Source organism: Corythoichthys intestinalis, chromosome 6 (genome assembly GCF_030265065.1).
Source record: "Corythoichthys intestinalis isolate RoL2023-P3 chromosome 6, ASM3026506v1, whole genome shotgun sequence".
NCBI classification, from domain to species: domain Eukaryota; kingdom Metazoa; phylum Chordata; class Actinopteri; order Syngnathiformes; family Syngnathidae; genus Corythoichthys; species Corythoichthys intestinalis.
The window spans coordinates 6,860,610-6,873,746 of NC_080400.1; the positions used below are offsets into that span (position 1 = coordinate 6,860,610).

At 38.4% G+C, this 13,137-nt stretch overlaps 1 protein-coding gene across 13 annotated transcripts in view; it reads left to right on the forward strand.

The window, feature by feature from the left end:
- The window catches only part of tenm4 (teneurin transmembrane protein 4), a 630,468-nt gene that overhangs the window by 373,737 nt on the left and 243,594 nt on the right, over positions 1-13,137 (forward strand). For all 13 annotated transcript variants that reach the window (XM_057839253.1, XM_057839252.1, XM_057839254.1 and 10 more), the window contains one exon: positions 11,377-11,523. In XM_057839253.1, the coding sequence (XP_057695236.1) occupies positions 11,377-11,523 (147 nt within the window). The remainder of the gene's footprint in view (positions 1-11,376; positions 11,524-13,137) is intronic.

Genomic DNA, 13,137 nt, shown 5'->3' on the forward strand with positions numbered 1-13,137 from the left:
CTGTAGTTGTGAAAAAGTAGCCTTACGTCACATTTCGTTTTGGCAGATGTTTCAAAGTATTTTTATAAATGATATTGGATTATTCCCATCAATTCGCCTGCTATATATCTCTGTGTATGTTTATTATTCCTCCTCTTTATGTCTCACTCTCTGTCTGTCCCAATCTTTGTTGATATTATTACAGTACATGGGCAATAACTTCCTTTGTTAATTTAAATAGAATAGATTACAACTATAAACATGAACTATTCCTTTTTAACCTCTGTGATGGAGGTGCAACATGTCATTTCTCGTAGTGGAAGTAACAGTATGACTTTTATTCTCGAAGTAACAGTATGACTTTTATTCTCGAAGTAACAGTATGACTTTTATTCTCGAAGTAACAGTGTGACTTTTAATCTCATAGTAACAATTGGAGTTCTATTCTCGTACTAATAGGGTGACATTTTTCTCGTACTGTTACTTCAAGAATAAAAGTCATATTATTTCGTTGTCCTAATGCTACTTACCTTACGTCGCTTTTACACTGTTTTGTATTGAAAGCGTCTTGTGTTTTTGAATCGGATCTACAAATAAGGAAAAGGAAATCCTTCATATTTTGGCTCATCTACATCATTATTTACAGGCTATCAACACTTTGTCGTAGCTCCCTGTAAGTAGCATTAGCCCAACGAAATAATACGACTTTTATTCTTGAAGTAACAGTACAAGAAAAATGTCACCCTATTAGTACGAGAATAGAACTCCAATTGTTACTATGAGATTAAAAGTCACACTGTTACTTCGAGAATAAAAGTCATACTATTACTTCGAGAATAAAAGTCATACTGTTACTTCCACTACGAGAAATGACATGTTGCACCTCCATCACAGAGGTTAAAAAGGAATAGTTCATGTTTATAGTTGTAATCTATTCTATTTCAATAAACAAAGGAAGTTATTGCCCATGTACTGTAATAATATCAACAAAGATTGGGACAGACAGAGAGTGAGACATAAAGAGGAGGAATAATAAACATACACAGAGATATATAGCAGGCGAATTGATGGGAATAATCCAATATCATTTGTAAAAATACTTTGAAACATCTGCCAAAACGAAATGTGACGTAAGGCTTTTCACAACTACAGTTAAAAAACCACTATCTTTTTTTAAAGTTTACAGTGGTTCTATTGATTGGTTATCAATTGTTCATTAATTGTCATGCAGGATGAATAGGATGAAGTGGTAAGGAGCTGGAACACACACCAAATACGACCAAGATCTGCCCATGGGACGCCTGGAGGACGGCCCATCCTCATGTTCAGCATGGCACGGCTGTATGCAGCAGACGACAAACTGTAGCCTGTCCTTGCTAAGGAAATAGCTGTTTGCAAGGAGTATTGCACCCCGAAAGGGCCATATCCCTGCGATGAGACGGTTTTTGAGCTTTGCACTCTCCTTATGGAGGAAAATGGCTGGAATGCTCCATCAGATGCATATGCTGCAGTAGAACTCTATTCACGACTAAGGAATGAAATAGTCGAACATACATAAAGTGTGGAAATATTGGAAATGGCATTCCTCTATGCTTTATGGATGTTCCACAGTAAAATGTAGACGTATTCACAACCTTTTATTGAACATATAAAGTAAATGGAACTTGTGGAAAAAAACAAACAAATGCGAGCGACCCTTTGAAATGTTCACTCAGCCAAGGTCCCCAAGAAAGCAGCAGTGAAATTTAAAGCAATGATTCACATTATCTGTAAATAGCATAATTACCTGTTAAACAGTTACATTACCAAGCCACTGTTACATACAGTGGGGAGAACAAGTATTTGATACACTGCCAATGGGTTTTCCCATTGTCAGTGTATCAAATACTTGTTCTCCCCACTGTATATATATACACATATAACATTGTAAATAATGGTACATTGTAAATAATAAGAATGATTTGTAACAGTTACATATACTGTTTACATGTAGCATTGTAATACTGGTCTTCTTTAAAGATTCACTGTAACATCGTACACAACATCGTAATGTGATATATACTGTACGTGTAACAGTAAAACTGTCATCTCTGTAAATATGGTGCAGTAGCAGACTACTGTACATTTAACGTAGTAAAACTGTAAACGTTGGTATTGAACAATTGTGTTTCTGATTATCTTTATGTGAATACAGTATTCCCTTCATGGAGTGATTTTAAAAAGAACAGTTTGAGTATTTCAAACTGAATGGAATCAGACAGCAACATTCGTCGTCAAAATATCGACTAGAAAAGTATCGAAAGAAAAGTGACTTTTCCTTGTTTTAGTATCTCACTATAACCTTCTTCACTTCGAATTGAGATCTTTCTTGTCCCTCCGCCTTGTTTTGCTCTGATTTGTTTGGTCAGTTGGCCTTCAGTGTGAATCCACCCTATTTCAAGCTTTCTTGTTTTTGGTTTAGGTCTTTTTGTTTTATTGGAGGTGGTTGCTTCCTCACTCTCTGTATGGTTTTCCTTTCTAAGTTTGAGCTTCTCACTTAGCTTTTCAAACAGTCCCTGCTTTCGCTTTGATGACTGTGGTTGGTGATTGCAAAAGTTAAAGAGAGCAATCCTGTCTCCATATGATGGGAGATAATTCGCCAGTTGAGCATCTTCCATCAGTAGGATGACCTCGCTGTCAATCTGAAAATAAGACAGACACATCATCATAACAAAGAAAAAAAAGGACAACGTAACTTTCATCCAGAACTCCATTTCATAACACTATTAAGTCCACTGATATCCAGAACGTTCCAAATTTCCCGATTTTCATTTCTCAATTTTAGTTAAAATGGCTATACATTAGGCCTGCACAATATATCGTTTGAACATCGCCATTGCAATGTGCGCAAGCGCAATTGTCCCATCGCAGGACGTGTGATTGTTTTATTTCATTATTATTATTTTTTTAGCCATGTATATTTTTGTTTTGCATCATAAAAGCAGCAATAGTGCAGAGACATGTCCTCCTGGATTCCTTTTATTTGCAGCAATCTTCATCATTCACAGATGAACCACCTTAGCCTGGATTTAACGGTATCATATGAATACAGTGTTGTCATGGTGAGTCAACCAAAGTCTTCCCAAATAGAGCTATGCAAGTTCTTTGGTGAAAATTCTTTTCGTTTCAATATCACAACATACATCGTAAACCCCTATAGAGTCGAAATGTCAGTTTTTTCCAATATCGTTCAGCCCTAGTATACATCACTCCTAGGTAACAATAATGCTCAGGGGGTAATGAGGAGATTTGTAGGAAAAGAGAAGGTACAGTATCCCACGAAACTGAAGATCTGTCTCTGAATACAGCCATTAATGTTGAACCAGAGAGGAGCAGTAATACCACATTTAACACTATTGCTCCCTACAGTATTTTCACCTAAGATCACGTAACACTAATGATTCACGTTACGCTGGGGAGGGAAAAGGGCGTACTGATTTGGGGATTTTTCACTTAGGGTGTACTCACTTTTGTTGCCAGTGGTTTAAACATTAATGAATGTATTTTGAGAGAATACATTTACACTGTATTATTAGATGTACACCGACTCGTTTTCACCTTTTGAAAAAGCCATATCTTCAGTGTTGTCCCGTGAAAGGACAATTAAATACTGCAGAAATACGAGGGGTGCACTCACTTTTGCGAGATACTGTGTGAGAAGTGAAGTAGAGAAGCAGGTGAGAAGATGGGGATGGTAAGAGGAAAGTGCATAGGAGGAGAGGCGGATGAGAAAAGTAACAAGTGACGGAGAAATAGTCGAAACAAATGCATATTGAAACATTGTTATTTACAAATGACATGAACTGACTGATGAAAAGGTACAAAAAAAAGTAAGAAATACCTTTTGCTGTTCAATCCAATTGATTGTTTCCTCTGATACACTCCGACGTCTCAGGAAAGTCACAATTTCCAACAAGTTCTTTGCCATCTTGGATCGGTGGAATTGAATAAACAAGAAAATCGGGAACTCGGAAGACAAAAATGAGAAGATGCAAAACATGTAAGCGCTCGGGAAGAACTATGAAAAATGGATATACAGACACACCATGTAGAAGAATTGTGAAGATTCACGATACATAAATTATTACTTTTAATATAAATACATCGAGCAAAACGTACGTTTGACTATTACCTTTTAATATAAATAAAACGTACATTTGGCCCTATCACAGTGTTTTCTCACTGGCTGCAATTGACGGTGAAAACTTAATGAAGTGAAAGCTTTGTGTGTGATTACGACGGATATTACGTCAAGTACTTAAAATAACAAGTTACCCTACCTTGGCTGGGAGCCACGACGTGTATGACTCTTTATATTGATTGTAATTTGATGCCAATGCACCAAAACGTCTTTTTGAAACAATCCAGAAGTACAGAATCACCACCGCTCTCGAGATGCACGCTGTTGTTCCAAGTCAATATAACGTTACGTACGCCGTAAGTGACGTCATAGCGTATTCGGGTGATATTGTGCTTTTCCTGAGCCTATATTTTATAATTTGCTTCATAAATAAAGAAACACATTATCTTTTGGCTCATCTACATAAAATTATAATCAATAGATTGCTTTATATTGATGCTTCGTCGTAGCGCTCAGCTACGGTACATGTACGTAATGTGCGTAGCGGTTACGCTATGTAATGAGTTTAGTCTTGTAGTACCAGTACGGTTTTAATCTCGTCGTCCTTTTTCTTTTTTTTTTTTTCTCTCCTTGATTTGGCCCTAATCCTCCGTCGTAGTTTTTCTAGGTTTTACTGAGTGAAATGTGACCATATAGTGTATCTAATTGATTGTTCCTGGACTCGACTGGAATCATAGCATACTTTGTAATATTGGCAAATTATGGATTGTTATTAATGCTAGCTTTGGTGCCGTCTTTGGCTTTAACAACAGCTTTGTATCGTACCCGCCATTATTTCCATAAATATTCCCTTTCACATTCATCCCACCTGTCGCTTTTTTCTCTATCTCTCATCCTCCCCGAACAATTTCCCTCATTTGATGTAAGCTCCAAGAGGGAGCATCAACCCGACTCCCCGCACTAGATAAAATGGGTCAGCTCAGCAAGGCACCTCGCTGACAACAACGAGCGTGACAGACGTGCGCGTTTGATACCCCCGAGACGTCGCAATCGCCAGATAATCGGCAAACGAGGAGCCACGCAGGCTTTTATGCGGAGAGATTCTCCTGAATAAACACCAATGTGGTTAGCCGCCCGCTTTGCATCGCATTGAAACATCCCCCATATTTTCACATGCTGACTAAATGTCCTCACTGGTGTTTCTGTTGTGTTTGGCGCCTCTTAATGGTGGGCCGAACCCTTTTAACTTATTCACTAGCATTGATGGTGACAGATGTCCAACCAATTTTGACTGGGAGAGGCTAGCATCACGATTGAGCAAAATAACAAAATTAATATTTTCAGTTTAATGATATGTCCCAAAAAAATCAAGGTTTAGTTTTGAAAATTTCACAAGGTATTACCACTTACAAAAAACATCTATGAATGTTCAACATGAATAATTTAGTAATTTAACATGAAAAAAAGCAAAAACTTTACTTTACTTTTTAGGAAACAAATGTTGAAAAAAGGTGTGAGGTTCAACGTTTTTAGGCACTTTCACAATTTTAGGGGGTCTTAAAGGGAACCTCGGACCTAAAGACTTGTAAGCTCAAATAAGCTTGCCTAGTATACCAGACTCACGGCTGTTCCAGCGATTGAGTCTGGCGACCGTCCGGCGGATCAAATTCCCAGGGCGGAGTAGGCCAAAGCAAACAGACAGTGGAGTGGACCAATCAGCGACGGGCAGACGTCGCTGTTCACAATCTCAGTCAGTCACAATCCAAACTCCACTATGGCCAAGACCAAAGAGCTGTCGAAGGACACCAGAGACAAAATTGTTGACCTGCACCAGGCTGGGAAGATTGAATTTGCAATAAGTAAAACGCTTGGTGAAAAGAAATCAACTGTAGGGAGCAATTATTAGAAAATGGAAGACATACAAGACCACTCATAATCTCCCTCGATCTGGGGCTCCGTGCAAGATCTCCCCCCGTGGCGTCAAAATGATAACAAGAACGGTGAGCAAAAATCCCAGAACCACACGGCGGGACCTAGTGAATGACCTACAGAGAGCTGGGACTGCAGTAACAAAGGCTACTATCAGTTACACAATGTGCCATCAGGGACTCAAATCCTGCACTGTCAGACGTGTCCCCCTGCTGAAGAAAGTACACATCCAGGCCCGTCTGCGGTTCGCTAGAGAGTATTTGGATGATCCAGAAGAGGACTTGGAGAATGTGTTATGGTCAGATGAAACCAAAATAGAACTTTTGGGTAGAAACACAGGTTCTGGTGTTTGGAGGAGAAAGAATACTGAATTGCATCTGAAGAACACCATACCCACTGTGAAGCATGGGGGTGGAAACATCATTCTTTGGGGCTGTTTTTCTGCAAAGGGACCAGGACGACTGATCTGTGTAAAGGAAAGATTGAATGGGGCCATGTATCGAGAGATTTTGAGTGAAAATCAAGGCAAGGGCATTGAAGATGAGACGTGGCTGGGTCTTTCAGCATGACAATGATCCCAAACACACAGCCAGGGCAACAAAGGCGTGGCTTCGTAAGAAGCTTTTCAAGGTCCTGGAGTGGCCTAGCCAGTCTCCAGATCTCAACCCCATAGAAAATCTGTGGAGGGAGTTGAGAGTCCGTTTTGGCCAACGACAGTCCCAAAACACCACTGCTCTAGAGGAGATCTGCATAAAGGAATGGGCCAAAATACCAGCCACAGTGTGTGAAAAGCTTTTGAAGAGTTACAGAAAATGTTTGGCCTCCGTTATTGCCAACACTGGGTACATAACATTATTGTATTGTATAGTATTGAAATGAACTTTTGGTATTGACCAAATACTTATTTTCCACCATGATTTGCAAATAAATTCTTTAAAAATCAAACAATGTGATTTTCTGTTTTTTTTTTTCCACATTCTGTCTCTCATGGTTGAGGTTTACCCATGTTGACAATTACAGGCCTCTCTAATATTTTCAAGTGGGAGAACTTGCACAATTAGTGGTTGACTACTTATTTGCGCCACTGTATTTTGGCAAAAGAAAACAATTGTGGCTTATTAGAGCCTATAAGCCTTTAAGTCTGAGGTTCCATTTAATAAAGACAAGCATTTTTCTACGTTATTCTTGTTTAAAAAATAATTCACAGTAACGGCACGGTGCGACAGTAACATGTTTGGAACTTTTGTTTAAAAAAAAAACAAACAAAAAAACAACTTTTTTTTTCGGTATCGGATCAGGACTTGGTATCAGTAGATTCTCAAAATCAGGTGACTCGGGTGCAAAAACATTCATCCCTAATAAAAAATAATATTCTGTATATACCGTATCGGCCCGAATATAAGACGGCCCCCTCTTTTTCAAGACTCAGGTTTGAAAAGACTTTTTGAACACCTAATTAATTTTTATACAGAAAATAATTACAGTACATCCGAAACGAATGATTAAAACAATATATTTGAGAGAAAAAGCATGTTATTTGCCTCATTCAAATCTTAATATCTGAACGTTTAAATATGTAAACTAAAGTGGAATCACATTCGTAAATGAACGGCTTCTGATTTTGGAAATGTAAATAAACCAATATATTGTGATAAAACAACAAAATTGCAATAACTGCATTAACCATCAATGTCTTAACTGTAACTGTAGTCTTGAAACAAATCTGAATAAGGAAAAACATTGCAATAAAATAATGCAAACTGGTTAAACTTGAGAGTAGCTGAGATCTGTCATGACAGAACATCACTTCAATGATATCTGGCGCCATCTAGCGTCGTGATTGGGGAGAGTAGCTTAGAGCTGTCATCACAGAACATCGCTTCAATGATATCTGGCGTCATCTAGCGTCGTCAATGGGTATAATGTCTAGACCGCAAGTATAAAACGACCCGCTTTTTTTTCAATCTTATTTCAATGCAAAAAACACCGTTTTATATTCGGGCCAATATGGTATTTTAAAAACTATGTATTTTTTAAAGTTATTGGTTTAGTTTTTCGGGCCTCCGGTTCGTCATATTTGTTTTTTTCTTTCGGCCAAGAATTTTCATTTCAGTACTTTTTAACCCATTCGCTGCTCACTCTCCCACTTAAAATGGATTGGATATCTGATGCCGTCAATAGCAGCATATGCGTACTTTTACACACGAATACACATTTTACATGGATATCAATTTTGTAATTTAACTTGGGATTCAATCATTTAAATTAGAAATCGTTTTTCGTGTTGAATGAACTTTTGTTTCATTTACAATCTGCGTCACCGTCACAGGTGACTAATGACATAGCTTCACCACAATGCGTGTGCGTGTGTTTGCATGATAGTTAAGAGAGTGTGGGTGGAACAACCGGTGTCATTATGCAGCGTGAAGGCGGGTAATGACTCCAATATCGACTGCGAGGATGGGACGCATGCGAGTGGATGGCGAGGGGATATTAGTGGCTTCGCTGAAGGTGGATTGCATTGATCAACTTCAAGCAGAGGGTCATTACGTTTGCCCTCGCGGGCAAACGGCGTAGAACAATCACAGATGTGTGTGTTTTCGTGTATGTGTGTGAAGAACAGAAAAGTGTATAAATAAACATGAATACAATGGTTCTCAATCTGAGGTTACGGGGCGCCAGAGTGGTCCAATAGGATACTTAAATTGATGTTGAATAATAATTTGGAAGGGAGAATTTAGTCTGGGTTTTTTTTCTCTCAAGGTTTTTTTTAGTTTACTCTTTAAAAAATTGCCAAAAATGAAGAAAAAATTAATTTAAAAATTATGAGAAATTGATATAAAAATTCAAATATATTGAAAGGAGACATTTATTCCTCCTTTTCTAACTTTCTTCTTTTTTCTTGATATTTTATTTAAGTTTTGTATCAATCCTCTTATAATAAACCTACGTCTTCTTCCAGTGTTTTACATATACTTGTTAAATGTAATTTCAGGCCTCATGGGCTTAAGCTGGGAAGATTATGCCATATTTTTCTGTAATTTATATATATATTCTGTAAAATAAATTGTTGGAATGGAAAGATAAGACACAAGATGGATATATACAGTGGGGAGAACAAATATTTGATACACTGCCAATGGGTTTTCCCATTGGCAGTGTATCAAATACTTGTTCTCCCCACTGTACATTCAACATACGGTACATAAGGACTGTAGTGGGCATTTCACTCTACTGTCATTTAAATCTGTCTATGCTGTCCTCACTCGGAAGCGTCTACTTTTTCCAGAGCTAGACAGCTAGTGAACGACACCTTAATAATCAGACTTCTTCCTTTTTCATCTGATTTATTAATAAAATGGCCTCAAACCACTGTCCTCAAAGACCGTAGTGAAACTACAAAAAAAAGTACACAAGCATTGCATTAGCAACAACGTTAGCTTAGCACGCTGTACAGGTTCACTAAACATAAACAAAAAGCGTCTTATACAAAAAATAGAACATTTCGCTTACTAACATAATATGTACATTCTTTACAACAACCATACTTACGGACAAATCTTGTCCAAGGATCATATAAGCACAACATTACAACGTAGGCGTCAGCCCGAGACGTCGTGCAGCCATATTGAACTGGCAAGAAAAAAATAAACCATGTCGCAAAGCGACCACAAGAGTTCGCTGTTAGACAGCACAAAAAGCCTTGCTGTAAAACTTACCATAAGGCAGAATACTGTCTGAGCGGGACATGTGCGTTAATTGCGTCAAATATTTTAACGTGATTAATTAAAAAAATTAATTACAGCGCGTTAACGCGATAATTTTGACAGCCCTAAAAAATAGTCATCCAAAAATGTACTCAAGTATTAGTAAAAAAATATTTGATGTAAAGGATACTCAAGTAATGCGTAACATTGTGACTAACGGCTTACAATGTCTGATTAAAAAAAAAAAAAAGTATATTTATTTTCTCGGCTTTCTTTAAAATTTACCATTACAACGCCACTTTAATTAAACGAATACTCGAAGCAGCAAAATTTAATTCGAATCTTTTTTTTTCTAATCGAATACTCAAGTTATTTGATTCATCGTTGCAGCACTAATAGGCAGTGACTCAAACTCAACAGGAAACGACCTGTAAATGCCCTAAAATGAACAGCAAGTGACCTGTAAATGCCCGGAAAATCGGACCGAATGACTGTGAATGCTCTGGTTTTGAATGAACGACTGTTCCCAATCTAAATGGATTGGGCGTTAAGCACCGTCAATGGCTGCCTTAGGGGCAGTTTACATGACGACTCTGCGACACAAAGACGCAATGACTGAGTAGCGGACTCGCCTTGCGCGCATATAGTGTCGGCAAAGACGAAAAATTTTGAATCCTGCCTCCAAAGTGGAAGAATCCGAGTGCAGGGGATTGAAGGGGGCTTCCTCGGCATGCATATCAAAGGCTCCCACAGCGCAAGACCGCGCCGTTAACGTCAGCACTCGTACACGTCACGTTGGGCATGCGCAGCGGTGCTACTAAACATTAAAAACAGCAAATATGGTGGAATGTCGGCTTTAATTTACTGTTTAAATAATATTTTTAAATTAAATATGTTGAATGTTTCAATTTTCGTGTCTTTTTGAACAAAAGAAAAATGCCATTGTTTCGAGTGGGCGGGCATATTTTTTTCTGGGCTGAGGGAGCTTGGTGGGGTCAAAGTGCAGCATTCGCTGTCGCCCTGTAAATCTGCACTGCCCCCTAGGGCCTGGCATGAATACTACATCGTTTTCATGCGGAATCGCGACATTGTTCGAATGGAGACGCAAATGCAAATTTGCAATTTTTCGTATTCTCAGAGAGTCACCTTGTAAACGGCCCCTTAGAGTTAACTGAGACATTATTATAGTGTAAGATTTTGGTAGCAACTTGATGGTTCCTTTTTTGTTTTTTTAAACAGTGAAACCTTTTTAAAACGATGTTTCGATTCTTGACGGGAGCATATCGTTAACCTTTTGGAATATAAAGTATACGATATATCACCATTTTGATATTTTGTCACATTCCTAGTTACTACCCACCTCTGATTTTGGCTGGGAGGGGCAAATGCGAACTCCCAGTCACAAAGATTGGACGTCTAGCGCCATCAAGGCAGCCAATGACGTCAATGAGTGCCTAGTTATGGCTTTAAAGATAAAAAAAATAAATAAATAAATCATAATTCATGCATGTAAAGGTTAATTAAACTGTGTACACAAGAAATTACCATTAGTAAATTTGTGAATAGTGAATACAAGCTTGATGGCTGTACTTTATCAGAGATGTCTTTCATATCCTCATCTACATTTCTTCCACCGAACAGAGGGTTGTCCTGGCCTGTGCAACGGTAACGGCAGATGTACCCTGGGTTCCGGCGGCTGGTACTGCGTTTGCCAGCTGGGCTGGAGGGGCAGCGGTTGCGACACCTCCATGGAGACGGCGTGCGGCGACGTCAAGGACAACGATGGAGGTAAGACCGTTACCGTGCAAACGTTTATACAGTCCCCCAAGTCACGGCTAGTGGACTCCCGGGAAGAGAATTGCACCTTTAAGCAGCCCAGAGCGCTGCAGAGTACACAAAGGAGGAAGTCACGTCTCGGTCCAGGAGGGCGAGGACGTGCCTTCCTCCGCTGTGCAACTCATTGCGAAATCAAGCTCTTTGTAAGCATCCTTTTATTCATGTGAGACTGATAGACAGCAGCCTTTAAAGATTTTTTTTTTTTTAATCAATCCTCATCAAAAATGATAAAATGGAAGTGTTTAGCTTCAAACAATGAGTTACACGTGCCTGTGACAGTATTAAAAATATCATAAATAGCATTATTATGTGAATTAGAATCATATTTTGAGACAATTCGACTTCAAACAACAATTTGGCGAAGCGCAGATGACAAGGAATTACTCTTTTAATCTGCCGTTTAGCCCTGCCTGTCATTATAGCGCTCTAGCGTCCTCAGCTCGATGGTGACGTCGGCAGGGTCACTATTTCATCTGATTTAGAATTCAGCCCATTGAGGAGGAATTATTCAGAACGAGGAAAATGCGACGAAGAGAGCAGCAAAATGTCATTGTTTTAATTAGGGCTGTCAAAATTATCACGTTAACTGGCGGTAATCAATTTTTATAATTAATCACGTTAAAATATTTGACTCATTTAGCGCACATGCCCCGCTCAAACACATTAAAATGACAGCGGAGTGTAATGTCCGCTTGTTACTTGTTTTTTGGTGTTTGGCGCCCTCTGCTGGTGCTTGGCTCCAACTGATTTTATGGCTTTCAGCACCATGAGTGAGCATGGTGTAATTATTGACATCAACAATGGCGAGCTATAAGTTTATTTTTTGATTGAAAATTTTACAAATTTTAATAAAACGAAAACATTAAGAGAGGTTTTAATATAAAATTTCTATAACTTGTACTAACATTTATCTTTTAAGAACTACAAGTCTTTCTATCCATGGATGGCGTCACGGGAATGTTAATAATGTTAATGCCATCTTGTTGATTTATTGTTATAATAAACTAATACAGTACTTATGTACCGTATGTTGAATGTATATCTCCGTCTTGTGTCTTATCTTTCCATTCCAATAATAATTTACAGACAAATATGGCATATTTTATAGATGGTTTGAATTGCGATTAATTACGATTAATTATTTTTTAAGCTGTAATTAACTCGATTAAAAATTGTAATCGTTTGACAGCCCGTTTTAATCTCTCTACTCCAAAATTTTTACAGGATATTCTTTTTATCGAAGTATTTTTTTCCCCAATTGCTAAATAAATGGTATGGTCATGACAAATAAGTCTTGTGCTAGATGGAATATGAAATATTCAAAAGGCATTTATTCAGTACGAGATGGCGAAATTACCCCATAATGGTCAAAACTGTCGACTTCCTGCACCTCCCGAACGATATTTTATGCCACCGGAGTTAGTCCGTTTTTTTGTCATTTCCCTCACCCGGCTTCAAGTCTTTTTCTCACCTTTCGAAGCAAAAAATCACACAAAACTACCCCGAGTCATATCACCCGGCCGCGGGGTTGTCGATTGTCTTCACTGCTTGCCAACCCCCCACCCC